Consider the following 14,938-nt stretch of genomic DNA (forward strand, 5'->3'; position numbering starts at 1 on the left):
TGACTCTTTGCGACCCCATGAATTGCAGCACACCAGGCCTCCCGGTCCATCACCAACTCCCAGAGTTCACTTAAGCTCACGTCCATCGAGTCAGTGATGCCATCCAGCCATCTCATCCTCTGTCATCCCCTTCTCCTCCTGCCCACAATCCCTTCCAGCATCATAGTCTTTTACAATGAGTCAACTCTCTGCATGAGGTGGCCAAAGTACTGGAGTTTCAGCTTTAGCATCATTGTTTCCAAAGAACATCCAGGACTGATCTCCTTTAGAATGAACTGGTTGGATGTCCTTGCAGTCCAAGGGACTCTCAAGAGTCTTCTCCAACACCACAGTTCAAAAGCATCAATTCTTTGGTGTTCAGCTTTCTTCACAGTCCAACTCTCACATCCATACATGACCACTGGAAAAACCATAGCTAAAATCAAATATAAATTTGTGTCTATCCCACTGTTCAGTCTTTACTTGCATTATGTTTTAGCCTAGTATACCAGAGAAGGTGACTTCTTTGAGCAAAGAAAGGACTAGGAGAGAAAGAAGGGAATCTCGAGAGGAAAAGCTAAAAGAAGAGAGAGACATGGGAAAAGGGAAAGGTGTTTTTCAAAACAATGAAAAGTATGTTGCTTTTCTCAATCATCCTCATCAAGGGGAGTTGGTTGGGATGAAGCTGTGAGCTCAAGTCTGGCACTGAAGACCCTTATCCTGTTCATTCAGACATGTGGGCTGCAAGGCTTGCCTCCTGGTTAGATGATGCCTCTGGTGACCTTCAGCAGGACATAAGGATGGAGTTGTCTTTTCAACAATGAGGACACTTGAAGGCCACAGACACTCACTCTAAGGCAGGCTGAGACCTCAGGAGCATACTCTAGGGGAGCAGAAGAGCCAGGATATTGGGAAAGGGCAGGGCTAGAAATACCTTAGTACACAACCCTGATTGAACAAGTAACAGCTATACTGAAAGATAGTTGGTTAGAGGAGTGATAACTTAGAATTTTTCAGCCATAACAGAACAGGGGCCCGAGTCAGGCAGGGATGGCTTCATGCGGCCAGGGTATCTTTCAAAATAAGCTGACACCGCCATAGCTCTGAAACCAGGAAAGGGCCTGGAAACCCACAGGGAGAGGTTGGTCATATTCACCTGGGGACCAGGCTGACAGCCAAGTAGCTGAATTTGGGGGAGGATCCAAGGTCAACAAGGAAAGGGCAAAATATAAGTCTGAAAAAGCAGGACTTTGGAACAAACAGAGCTGGGGCCTGCGTTTCACACCAAATGTGGTGTGGGAAGACAGAATTGACGCTGGATGCCCCCTGCTGGAGAGGATGTGGCATCTGACTGGCTCCCAGGAAGGAAAGTGAAAAAGTGAAAGTGAAGTAGCTCATTGGGACCCCACGGACTGTAGCCTGCCAGGATCCCCTGTCCATGAGATTTTTCAGGCAAGAGTACTGGAATGTGTTGCCATTTCCTTCCCCACGGGATCTTACCGACACAGGGATCGAACCTGGGTTTCCCACATTGCAAGCAGATGCTTTACCCTCCGAGCCCCCAGGAGAGTTTGCCTCAAAATCCAAGTGAATTTAGTCTCAAAGAGGAGGTTGTCATGTGGAGTACCCCTCTCTCCTCAGCACCCTACCAATGCCTAGTGATATCTGGAGCACAGGGTCTTCTTCCCCCTGCATACAGATCAAGTTTGCACGTGAATCTTGGCACCTGGACCCATCAATCATCAGCTCAAGAAAGCTCGCAGTGGGGGGAATTAAGGGAGGGTCATGTTCGGCTGAAGAGCCTGCACAGTCTGTGTCTTTGGCCCTCATTTCTTTCTTTTCTTTAAAAATAATTTATTGATTTGGCTGTGCCAGGTCTTGGTTGTGGTGTGCAGGGTCTTTTGGTCACAGCATGCAGGATCTTTAGTTGCAGGATGTGAGATCTAGTTCCCTGACCAGGGATCAAACCCAGGCCCCCAGCACTGGGAGCTGGGAATCTTAGCCATCAGACCACCAAAGAAGTCCCTGACCCTCTGTTTCTAAGTTTGACATTTGAACATGGCATCTCTTGGCAGAGTCTGTGCTGCTTTGGGGACTGTCTTGCTTTCAGTAACAACAGTAGTGGTCATGATGATGGTCACCAGCATGCAAACATCCAAGAAGCCATGAGAATCAACATAACTGGCCTGCTGGGGACTCAGTTCCAGACAACATGATCAGAAAACGTGATCTGACACGAGAATGGAGCAGTTCACAAAAAGCACCAGACAAGCTGAAACACTCAGGATCTTTGTCATTTGTGAGTGCAATAGACAGCTTTGACCCCCAGACAAAAAAAGAGGGCTTCCCTTACATCAGATTTAAACTGCTACTTCCATCTATAGGCCTTTTATCTGCTTGTTTGCCTTGCTTTTAATCTCTCCCAGCCCTCTTCCATGTGTGAAATGAGATTAAGCACCGCTCTTCCACAAAATTAGGAAATTTGTGTGTTAAGATGAAACAGGATCATAGCAAATAGTAGTGATTTCCTTTTTCAAGCAAATTTTTTTTTTTTTAATTTTGGGAAAGTATACCTAACATAAAATTTACCATTGAAGTCATTTAAAGTGTACAGTGCAATGGTATTAGGTTACACTCACATTGTTGTGCAGCCATTGCCACCATCCACCTTGAGAGCTTTTTCATCTTCTCAGACCAAAACTTTGTTCCATTGAACACTGACGCTCCATTCTCCTCCCCCCAGCCCCTAGTAACCACTAGACTTCCTTCTGTTTCTGTAAATGTGACTACTCTAGGCACCTAATATCCTCATATAAGCAGACTCATACAGTATATGTCTTTTTGTGACTGACTTATTTCATTTAATGTCTTCCTTCAGATATATACCCGGAAGTGGAATTGCTGGATCATGTGGTAGTACCATTAAGATTTTTCTCTGTCCTGTTTTCCACAATGGCTGTACCAATTTAGATTCCCTCAAACAAAGCACGAGTTCCTTTTATCACATCCTTGCCAACATTTGTTGTCTCTTGTTTTTTTGATAATAGATATCCTAAAAGATGACCATTATATCTACTACTGTGGGCAAAAATGTGTTAGAATAAATGGAGTAGCCATAATAGTCAACAAAAGAGTCTTAAATGCAGTACTTGGATGCAATCTCAAAAATGACAGAATGATCTCTGTTCATTTCCAAGGCAAACCATTCAATATCACGGTAACCCAAGTCTATGCCCCCAGTGAGTAATGCTGAAGAAGTTGAAGTTGGACAGTTCTATGAAGACCTACAAGACTTTTTAGAACTAACACCCAAAAAAGATGTCCTTTTCATTATAGAGGACTGGAATGCAAAAGTAGGAAGTCAAGATACACCTGGAGTAACAGGCAAATTTGGCCTTGGAGTACGGAATGAAGCAGGGCAAAGGCTAATAGAATTTTGCCAAGAGAATGCACTGGTCGTAACAAACACCCTCTTCCAACAACACAAGAGAAGACTCTACACATGGACATCACCAGATGGTCAACACCGATACCAGATTGATTATATTCTTTGCAGCCAAAGATGGAGAAGCTCTATACAGTCAGCAAAAACAAGACCAGGAGCTGACTGTGGCTCAGATCATGAACTCCTTATTGCCAAAATCAGACTTAAATTGAAGAAAGTAGGGAAAACCACTAGGCCATTCAGGTATGACCTAAATCAAATCCCTTATGATTATACAGTGGAAGTGAGAAATAGATTTAAGGGCCTAGATCTGATAGACAGAGTGCCTGATGAACTATGGATGGAGGTTCGTGACATTGTACAGGAGACAGGGATCAAGACCATTCCCAAGAAAAAGAAAGGCAAAAAGGCAAAATGGCTGTCTGAGGAGGCCTTACAAATAACTGTGAAAAGAAGAGAAACAGAAAGCAAAGGAGAAAAGGAAAGATAAGTCCATTTGAATGCAAAGAATGCTATTCTTTGAGTTCCAAAGAATAGCAAGGAGAGATAAGAAAGCCTTCCTCAGAGATCAATGCAAAGAAATAGAGGAAAACAACAGAATGGGAAAGACTAGAGATCTATGGCATCCCACTCCAGTACTCTTGTCTGGAAAATCCCATGGACGGAGAAGCCTGGTAGGCTGCAGTCCATGGGGTTGCTGAGGGTCGGACACGACTGAGCGACTTCACTTTCACTTTTCACTTTCATGCATTGGAGAAGGAAATGGCAACCTACTCCAGTGTGCTTGGCTGGAGAATCCCAGGGATGGGGGATCCTGGTGGGCTGCCGTCTCTGGAGTCACACAGAGTTGGACACGACTGAAGTGACTTAGCAGCAGAGATCTTTTCAAGAAAATTAGAGATACTAAGGGAACATTTCATGCAAAGATGGGCTGGATAAAGGACAGAAATGGTATGGACCTAACAGAAGCAGAAGATATTAAGAAGAGGTGGCAAGAATACACAGAAGAACTGTACAAAAAAGATCTTCATGACCCAGATAATAGTGATGGTATGATCATTCACCTAGAGCCAGACATCCTAGAATGTGAAGTCAAGTGGGCCTTAGGAAGCATCACTATGAACAAAGCTAGTGGAGGTGATAGAATTCTAGTGGAGCTCTTGCTGCACTCAATATGCCAGCAAATTTGGAAAATTCAGCAATGGCCACAGGACTGGAAAAGGTCAGTTTTCATTCTAATCCCAAAGAAAGGCAATGCCAAAGAATGCTCAAACTACCACACAATTGCACTCATCTCACACACTAGTAAAGTAATGCTCAAAATTCTCCAAGCCAGGCTTCCTCAATACGTGAATCGTGAACTTCCAGATGTTCAGGCTGGTTTTACAAAAGGCAGAGGAACCAGAGATCAAATTGCCAACATCTGCTGGATCATTGAAAAAGCAAGAGAGTTCCAGAAAAACATCTATTTCTGCTTTATTGACTATACCAAAGCCTTTGACTGTGTGGATCACAATAAATTATGGAAAATTGTGAAAGAGATGGGAATCCCAGACCACCTGACCTGCCTCTTGAGAAACCTGTATGCAGGTCAGGAAGCAACAGTTGGAACTGGACATGGAACAACAGACTGGTTCCAAATAGGAAAAGGAATACATCAAGGCTGTATATTGTCACCCTGCTTATTGAACTTTTATGCAGAGTACATCATGAGAAACACTGGGCTGGAAGAAGCACAAGCTGGAATCAAGACTGCTGGGAGAAATATCAATGACCTGAGATATGCAGATGACACCACCCTTATGGCAGAAAGTGAAGAGGAACTAAAGAGTCTCTTGATGAAAGTGAAGAAGAGAGTGAAAAAGTTGGCTTAAAGCTCAACATTCAGAAAAGTAAGATCATGGCATCTGGTCCAATCACTTCATGGCAATTAGATGGGTAACAGTGGCTGACTTTGTATTTTTGGGCTCCAAAATCACTGCAGATGGTGATTGCAGTCATGAGCTTAAAAGACTCTTACTCCTTGGAAGGAAAGTTATGACCAACCTAGACAGCATATTAAAAAGGAGAGACATTACTTTGTCAACAAAGGTCCGTCTAGTCAAGGCTATGGTTTTTCCTGTGGTCATGTATGGATGTGAGAGTTGGACTGTGAAGAAAGCTGAGCACCGAAGAATTGATGCTTTTGAACTGTGGTGTTGGAGAAGACTCTTGAGAGTCCCTTGGACTGCAAGGAGATCCAGCCAGTTCATCCTAAAGAGATCAGTCCTGGGTGTTCATTGGAAGGACTGATGTTGAAGCTGAAACTCCAATACCTTGGCCACCTGATGTGAAGAGCTGACTCATTTGAAAAGACCCTGATGCTGGGAAATATTGAAGGCAGGAGGAGAAGGAGACAACAGTGGATGAGAGGCTTGGATGGCATCACCAACTCAGTGGATATGAGTTTCGGTGAGCTCCAGAAGTTGGTGATGGACAAGGAAGCCTGGCGTGCTGCGGTTCATGGGGTCACAAAGAGTTGGACATGACTGATGGACTGAATTGAACTGACTGGTCCTAAAAGATATGAGGTGATATCTCATTGTGGTTTTGATTTACATTTCCGTGATGGTTCAGTTCAGTTCAGTCACTCCATCCCGGAGATCACTTAGACTCACGTCCATTGAGTCAGTGATGCCATCCAGCCATCTCATCCTCTGTCGTCCCCTTCTCCTCCTGCCCCCAATCCCTTAGCCTGGAACAATTTTTCATGTACTTGTTGGCCATTTGTATGGCATTTTCTTTAGAAAACTATTCAGGTTCTTTTCCCATTTTTCTACTGGATGGCTATTTTTTCTAGTGAGTTGCATAAATATCCCATATATTTTGGATAATAAACCCTTATCAGATGTATGGTCTGTAAATACTTTCTCCCATTCTGTAAGTAGCCTTTTCATTTTGTTGATGGTTTCCTTTGCTTTGCAGAAACTTTGAGATTTGATTCAGTGCCATTTGTTGATTTTTGTTTTGTTTCTTGCAATTTAATTGTCGTTTAAGAAATTGTTACCAAGACCAATGTCAAGGAGCTTTTCTCCTCTGTTTTCTTCTACAAGTTTTACCATTTCAAATTTTACATTTATTTCAAGTTGTTTTTTGTGATGGGGTCAGACAGGGTCCAAGTTCATTTTTCTTGCAAACTGATTTCTAGTTTTCCCACCACCATATATTAAAGAAACTATCTTTTCTCCTTGAGTATTCTTGGCTCTTTTGTAAAATATTAGTTGATTATATATGCACAGGTTTATTTCTAGGCTCTAGTCGCCATTTATCTAATGATTAACCTTCAGATTTTTGCAAAATTTTTTGCTGTTAGTAACATTGTCTGATGAGCATTCTTTTACACATTATCAGTTTGTCTGTTGTAGTTAACCAGAACAGATAGCAGAGTTGTAGGGTGTGTACATGTTAAATTTGACTACAGTTTGTCTATTTTTTCTTCAAATTGGCTGCACCCATGTACACCCCTATCCACGGGCAGGAGAGTGTCCTCTCCAATCCTGTTACCAAGGGAAATAAAGATATTTCCAAGCTCTTATGTTTCAGACAGGCTGGAAGATGAAATGTCATCTTGCTGTTGCTTCAGGTTCCACATCCCTATAGACTAATGCGTTTGAGGGTCACCTATCTCGGGGCCCCCCACCTGGTAGGAACTGGGCCACAGAGCAGGAGGTGAGTGTCGGGCAGGCAGGTGAGGCAAGTGAGGGAATCTGTGTTGACAACCACTCCCCATCGCTCGCATTACCAGCTGAACTCTTATCTCCTGTCAGATCAGTGGTGGCATTTGTAGGAACACAAGCCCTCCTGTGAACTGCACATCCAGGGACCCAGGTTGCGTGCTCCTTATGAGAATAATCCCCCAACCATCTGCTCTCTGCCCTCCCTACATCCCGCCTGTTGGAAAAATTATCTTCCATGAAACCGATCCTTTTGGTGCCAAAAGGACTGGAGACCGCTGACTATCTGATAGGTTAACAATGGCAAACTCAGGTGGGTTCCAACAGCAGGACTATTCCTGAAAGGCAGTGGGGCTGCTACTCCCTGGATTTCAATGGCAGGACTTTGGCCAAGAAAACTGCACCAAAAAGCTCACCAGGATATCTTGTTCCACCAGAAGATGATGCTGAACTTTCGTTTGGCTGAGGCTGCTATCAGAGGAGAGAAAAAGGAAGTGTGTGGAGACTTTCAGAAGCTTCAGGTGCCCAGCAATGAGTGGCAGCCCCTGGAGCAGTGGAGGGTGGGGCAGACAAAGCAGGAGAGGATTCCACCAGCCACGCCCGGGGGAAACACAAAACGATGAATTAGCAGTAGTGAGAGTGCTGGGCTTTATTAAGAGTCAGTGACACAGTCCCCTCCTAGGGTTAACTGGCACGAAAGCTGGATAGTGTTCACCTCTGGATTCCTTCTGATGACATGTAATCCCTGTGATACGTTTTAGATTCTGAGAGGCCCTCAGCAGAGTACAGAAGTGCTGTAGCCCCTCTGCTTTGAGAAAACAAAAACGGGTAGGACGGGGAAAGAAGGAGAGAGAGCTGAGAATGGCTGCATATCAGTTCATTCCGTTTTTGTTTCTACAAGATGCTCCTCAGGAAACTAAAGGAGTCAACTTTCCTGAAGACCTCAGTTATACTCTGAGGAAAAGAATGGAGTCATTCTGTTGCTGGAAGACCTGGGTCCAAGTCCAGGCTTTGCCACTGTGTGCCTGTTTCCTAATCTGTAAAACCGGATAAAATTCCTTACTGCTTGAGTTGGGGGGGGCTCTTGTTTGTAGTGAGCAGCACTGGGCTGGAAGTCAGGACCACAGTTCCAGCTCTTGCTCTGACAGGAACTCACTGGGTGAGTTAGTAAGCTCCTTAAGCTCTCTCTCCCTCCGTTTCTCAGCCTGTCAGAGGGTGTGATCTTTCCAGTTCCACTGACTTCTGTGAAGATAAAGACAACAGGGGGTGTGAAGATTTTGCATAAACATCACTGCCTTGAATGTGACTAGTTGTTGTTCAGTCGTTCAGCTGTGTCTAGCTCTTTGCGAACCCATGAACTGCAGGACGCCAGGCTTTCCAGTCCTTCAATATCTCCCAGACCTTGCTCAAACTCATGTGCATGGAGTCAATGATGTCATCCAACCATTTCATCCTCTGTCGTCCCCTTTTCCTCCCACCTTCAATCTTTCCCAGCATCAGGGTCTTTTCAAATAAGTCAGTTCTTCGCATCAGGTGGCCAAAATATTGGAGCTTCAGCTTCAGCATCAGTCCTTCCGATGAATATTCAGGACTGATTTCCTTTAGATGGACTGGTTGAATCCCCTCGCAATCTAAGGGACTCTAAGCGTCTTTTCCAGTTCCGAAAGCATCAATTCTTTGGCGTTCAGCCTGCTTTATGGCCCAACTCTCACATTCGTACATGACTACTGGAAAAACCATAGGTTTGTCATAGCTTTTCTTCCAAGGTGCAAAGTTGCACACCTTGTGCACGAAACTGCTCTCCCACAAACAACCAAAACTCATTTTACTTTAGATATAGACATAATATGCCTTTATGGGTGAAGTCCCTTAACGCTAGACAATTTCTGGCCTGTCTTCCAGGGAAATGGAGTTCCAAATATGGGGACAAACTGAACATCAGTCAGGAGTCTCCCCGAGTGGTCCAGGATCGCGCGGCTTCACGCGGCTCCCTTGCGCCACCTGGTGCCCCATTCCCGCAACTGCCCAGAAACCACGTGTAAGAAAGTGCTTACAACCTAACTACGCACTCTGGGTCAGGTCCGTCCCAGCCAATAGGCGAGGGGAAGGCGGGGCGGGAGAAAGCGGGAGTCCAATCGTTGCCCGCCTCCCGAGAAGAAGGCGGGGCTTGCGATTTACCACGTTGGGTTTGTCCGCAGCGCTAATTACTTTTTCCGAAGGCTGGGGAGCCTCACTCCGGCTGGCGCCGCCGCCTCGCGCGCTCCTGCTCCGCAGCGGCCGCGCGGGGGGCGCCTGCTCCCGAGGACCATGTGTGACGGCGCCCTGCTGCCCCCCCTGGCCCTACCCCTGCTGCTGCTGCTGCTCTGGGGACTGGACCCGGGCACAGGTAGCGCCCCGCTCCCGCCGCCCCTTCGCCCGCGCCTCCCGCGGCCACCCTCCGCCTGCCCTCCCCGGCGGCCTCCGCCTGCTTGCGCCGCCGCGTCGCGGCGGCCGGCCGCTGACAGTCGCGGGGTCGAGGGGGCGCGGGCCGCGGCCGGAGGATTCGGCTCCGGGCGGCCGCCGGGGGTCCGGCTCCCCCGGGTGCCGCGTCCCCGGAGGGGCCCGGGCGGCCGCGTCCGGAGTGGCGCGGGGCCCAGGCGGCGGCGCTGGCCGGCGCGGAGATGCCCGGGCGAGGGACGGGACGAGGGCGCCGTCTCGGGACCGCGCTGGCGCTGGATGCCCGGCGCTGGCCCCCGCGAGCGGCAGGCGGGCGGGAGGGCGGGCCCCGCCGCGCTGACGCGTCTCGTCTCTCCCCGCAGCTGTCGGCGACGCGGCAGCCGACGTGGAGGTGGTGCTCCCGCGGCGGGTGCGCCTGGAAGACGTGCACCTGCCGCCCCTACCCGGCGCCCCCGGGCCCCGCAGGCGCCGACGGCCCCGCGCGCCCCCCGCAGCCCCGCGCGCCAGGCTGGGGGAGCGCGCCCTGCTGTTGCACCTGCCGGCCTTCGGGCGCGACCTGTACCTGCAGCTGCGCCGCGACCTGCGCTTCCTGTCCGGCGGCTTCGAGGTGGAGGAGGCCGGCGCAGGCGGGCGCCATGGACGGTCAGCCGAGCTGTGCTTCTACTCCGGCAGCGTGCTCGGCCACCCCGGATCCCTCGTCTCGCTCAGCGCCTGCGGCGCCGCCGGCGGCCTGGTACAGCTCTTGCCACCTCCGGGTCTGCCTGGCGATCTGTCCGGGCGCCAAGGGTGGGGGTGAAGGGAGGTCTCCGGGGAGGGCTGGGATGGCGGTGGGGCCTCCGATGTGCTCTGCCGCTGGCAGGAGGGAGCACCCCCAACCTTCCAGAGGGTCTAGGAGCAGAGGGCAAGAAAGGGGAGTCATCTCATTACCCAGCGCTGTCAGTTCTGCAAATTCAGAGGTGAGTCAGGCCAGCACCGACGTGGGGGTGCACCGCGAGATAGCCGCAGCCTGCCTAGGGAGCATAGGTCATGCCCAGATGAAATCCGCCAGGCCCCTAGATTGAGACGTGCACCTGGCCGGGATGTAGAGAGAGCCCAGTTTGCTTCTGCACAGGTGTGCTGTGTGTGTGTCACGGGGAACACCGATCTGTATGTTCGTCTGTTCTTGAATTGGGGATCGAGTCAAGCATTGGCCTTCTTTCTGTAATTTTGAGTCTTTACTCAGGAAAGGATATTTGGAGGGGTCTCCAGACAGGCCGCTAACCTACTCTTCTTAGTTAAAACATAGGAGCCAGGAAAGAGAAGGTGTCCCTAATATTTTTACCTTATGCTGCAAGCAGGCATTTGTTGGCACCTACCCTCAGCTAGGCCTGAGGAATGCTGACCTTGGTTATAAGCCCCTCTCTCTGTCCCTGGAAGCTCTCTGGGTGTGGCAGTAATCTGCCCTTACCCACCACTGCTTCGGTTTCCGCACCTGTGAAGTGCTCGGAGGGAGGGAGGAAGTCCTTGGCACCTCTGCCCTGCCTTTGCTCACACTGGCTCATTTGGTTACATTGGTGCCCAAACAACACTTCTCAGCTTCTCATCATGCCCCCAAGGAGCACAGATGGCTGGCAGATGGGCTGCCCCCACCCGGCAGAGCCTGGGATGGGCGCAGAGCACGCTTCTCTATCTTCTGGGGAAGTGGTTTCTGATACTCTTTTGTGTCTGTCCTTTCCTGGCACAGGAAACTGCTTTCCCCATTTCCACCTTCTCTCACTCCACCATCTAGAATTCTCTCGCCCTTACCCACATAGCGTGCAACAAGTTGACACAAATCTGCCACAGAGGTCAGAAACCCTGAGGGTCAGAGTCTTTATGTAAGACTGCTCCCTTCCCGGCAGTGTAGGGGACCTTAGGTAGTAATTCTAAACTTGGCCGTCACCAGTTCCCCTTGTAGGATTTTTTGAGTTCTGATAAGAATATGATCTCCATTTGCTGGACTGGAGAAATTGACGTCTTTGGTTAAATGAGGAAAAGGGACTGTGGAGGAGCCTGGTAGGAGCTAGTGTGGAACAGCAGCAGGGAGTCTGAGCTGTGGGTGAGGAGGCTTAAGCAGGGGTGAGAAAGGCTCAGATCACTGAAGGACTCGGGTCAAGGCTGTATCATGTTCTGGGAGGGACTGGAAGGCCCACATCATTTTTCCTGTTTTTGCCAAAGTGTTTAAAGTCTAGGTCACATCACTGTACTGAACATGGAAACATCTGAATCCCATTTGCTGCGGTTTAGTGAGTTTCTGTAGAGGTCAGAGTTTATACTTCTTGGTGTAAAGTTTCCAGCGAGGCGCTATCTGCGAAGGATCTGAGAGTGGATATCTGGATAACACTGATTTAAAATCCTCCCGGAGTGAGTGCTGGGCCCTTTCACACATGGCTCTGAGCTGTGAGAGTTCCCTTCTGTCCTCCAGGTTTTCAGCAGGACTGCCCTTCCCTTCAGCACCATGTGAGGGCGCTGTGCTTTAGATAAAGGAACAAGGCAAAGAGGCTGCGTTAAGCATGTGCCAGCTGTGGTGGGGGCACCTCTAAGACTTTAGATTTAAAATTCGTATTTCTGTGGTTTCGTCTGCTTTGTGCGTCCCATAGATGTAAGCTGGACATTGGACACTTCTTTCTAATACACCCTATAGAGGAAGGGCACGGGTTCAGAGACTGCCGGGTGACTTGGAGTGGACCTCTTTGGTGGCAGAGTGGTCCTGCTCCTCTAGAAAAGAAAGCAGCAGGAATGTAGGCACACCCCACCTTACTTTGATTTTGGTACTCAGTGTGCCTAAGACAGTTCCGCTGGGCTGGAAACGTTGTGTTAGCCCTTCTGGACCGTGGTAGAAGCTCCATAGAGATCTCGCTCGGGTGTTGTGTGTTTTTGAGGACAGGTTCAACCATGAGGTATGGGGAAAGGAATAATGCCCAGTAGGTGAGTTTTGGTGCCCACAGCTGGGAGCATTCCAAAGGCTCGTTGTGTCTGAAGAATCATGTTGAGCAGGGCTGGCAAACTTTCTGCAAAGGACCAAGTAGTAAATACTGCAGGCTTTGCAGGCCGTATGGTCTCTGTCCCAACTACTCAACACTGCTCTTTGAGTGCAGAAGCAGCCGTAAGAAGGTAAAGAGATAGGTGGACATGTATGTGTTTGATAAAATTTTATTCCGGTGTTGAGTATGAATTAAACCTGCTGCATCTCACGTCTCCGGAACGGCCTAATCAGGAGCGTTGCCTGCAGGGAGGCGTGTGCAGCCTCTGCTCCCTGAGCTGTCTCCGGAGACATTTGACACCTGTTTGAAGGAGATGCGTGATTAGAATAGATCATTCCTTAATTGTGCATGGGGGCAGGGGAAGTAAATCTCACACTCCGTTTTGCTCTCCAGCCTTGGAACCCCGCTTTTTGACAGCGGGCAGAGGTGGGGGTCTATGGTGTTTCCCTTCTCTGTCTTACCTTGAAAAGCTGTGCAAGCTGCATTTTTTGGATCTTCAGAGACCATGGGCTCAAGTATTAATTGTTTTACATTTATGCATCTTCGTTTTATTTACATTTCAGAGAAGTCCTCAGACATAACATAGGTTTTGGGAAGTTTCTCTAACTGTATTTGACTTCAAAGCGATGAACTCTGGGCATATGAAGAAGGTATTTTCCCTCCCAGAGGATTTATGTGAGTTTGGATCAGCTGCCTTGTGTGAATGGGACCAGATCATGGAAGGCTGGCGGAATCTGAAGAAACTTCGGGTTAAGATTCACCAGAGCAGGCAGTGGAGGTGGAACCCCAGAGACAGCGAGTTTCCGTCTCTGAAAAGACTCTCAGTGCTGCCTGTCGGAAAGAAGAGGATGGAGGGGCCGTCCTCATCCCCACGTGAGAGGAGAGGAGGGCGGGCAGGCAGAGCGTCTGGTCTGCTGAACAGGGGCCCTTCTGCGTCACAAGCACCAGGTCAGGGAAGTCCTTGGCCGGAACATGCCTGCCTGTTAGCATGTGGCCTGAGGGGGTGCCCTGTGGGCGAGATGCTGGGGCCACACGGGACACCCAGGAGCTCTGGGGCATGGCCCTTTCTCCAGGCCACCCAGGAGGAACAGAAGGTCAGGGGTGGTCCCAGGACACCTTCTCTGGAGTCACATCCATGCTCCGAGAGATGCTGGCTTATGTATCTGTCACTCAGGCTGCTCACTGGCCTCATGGGCCACCCAGCCTGGCTCTGTCTGTGCCCGACCATAGGGCAGGGGCTCTGTCTGTGCCCGACCACAGGGTAGGGGCTCTGTCTGCCCAGTGCCCGACCACAGTGCAGGGCCGGGGCGGGAGCCCCTCGCCCGTGCTGCTCCCCACACTCTTAGTTCCCATAGCTCCTCCTTCCAGTCTGCTCAGGAGCTTTTAGGAGAGTGCTCACCATTTCCATAAGGGAACAATTGTGGCCCAGATAACACCAGGGTGGAACTGAGGTCAGCCAGGCAGTCAGCAGGTGGCTTAGAAGAGTTGGGGGCCCATGCTCTCAAGAGGGCAGCGTGATATCAGTGATGAAGGGGCCAGTTTGGGAGGTTGCTGCCTCTCCCTTTAGAGTTGCCCAACTCGCTTTTCATTGCCCACAAAATTGCTCAGCTTTTAAATGCAGCATTACTTGATCACTATAGCTGAGTAGGAAGCAGTCTTGGCAAAAGCTGTGTGGTGTGGAGGCCATTGGGAAGGGAGCAAAGAGACCTTATCCTTTATGCACGTTATCCTGCATCATGGTATTGATACGGGTGTGGGGAAGGCACGCAGTCCTTAGTCTTTCAGCAGCTAATGTTACTGAAGAATTTATCATGCACAACATAAATGTATTTGGAAAATGCAAAACACATTTTTTAAAGCTTTGTAAAAAGGATCACTTGGGTGAATGTTAAGGAAAGCAAGGAGGGAAAAGACAGTTGTGAGATTTGGGATGCGGAGAAATCGAAGAGGAGAACCTGGAGCAAAAAATTCTAAGGCCTCCCACCAGCTCCTCTGGGAGGATGCTCACTCTGCTTGATGGTAACTCTGTACCCACCGCTTGTGAGCATCAGGCTGCCCTTGACTGTAACCTCGGATACCTAAGCCTGTCTAGTTACTTACCTAGGGTACGTAGCTAGATTTTCCCATCTTAACTTTGTATTTTTTTTTAATTTTATTTTTTAACTTTACAATATTGTATTGGTTTTGCCATATATCAACATGAATCTGCCACAGGTATACACGTGTATACCTGAACTTTGTATTTAGTTGGCAACCTGTTAAAAAAGAAGAAGTACAAGATGGGATGATGACTGAAGATGTCTTCTTTGACAGCATTCTTGAAGCTTATTTCCTGAATTGGAGATACTACTGCTCCTTGACCT

At 48.9% G+C, this 14,938-nt stretch overlaps 1 protein-coding gene across 3 annotated transcripts in view; it reads left to right on the top strand.

Moving 5' to 3' along the window:
• The first annotated feature begins 9,254 nt into the window (after window positions 1–9,254).
• The window catches only part of ADAMTS17 (ADAM metallopeptidase with thrombospondin type 1 motif 17), a 407,285-nt gene continuing 401,601 nt past the window's right edge, over window positions 9,255–14,938 (top strand). For 2 of the 3 annotated variants that reach the window (XM_061394239.1, XM_061394240.1), the window contains exons 1-2: window positions 9,257–9,523; window positions 9,936–10,306. In XM_061394239.1, coding sequence (XP_061250223.1) covers window positions 9,445–9,523; window positions 9,936–10,306 — 450 coding nt within the window. In that variant the 5' untranslated portion in view covers window positions 9,257–9,444. Of the gene's footprint in view, window positions 9,524–9,935; window positions 10,307–14,938 lie in introns of all 3 variants that reach the window. The other variant, XM_061394241.1, reaches the window with a different exon arrangement.

The sequence above is a fragment of the Bos javanicus genome, chromosome 21 (assembly GCF_032452875.1).
Source record: "Bos javanicus breed banteng chromosome 21, ARS-OSU_banteng_1.0, whole genome shotgun sequence".
Classification (NCBI taxonomy): Eukaryota; Metazoa; Chordata; class Mammalia; order Artiodactyla; family Bovidae; genus Bos; species Bos javanicus.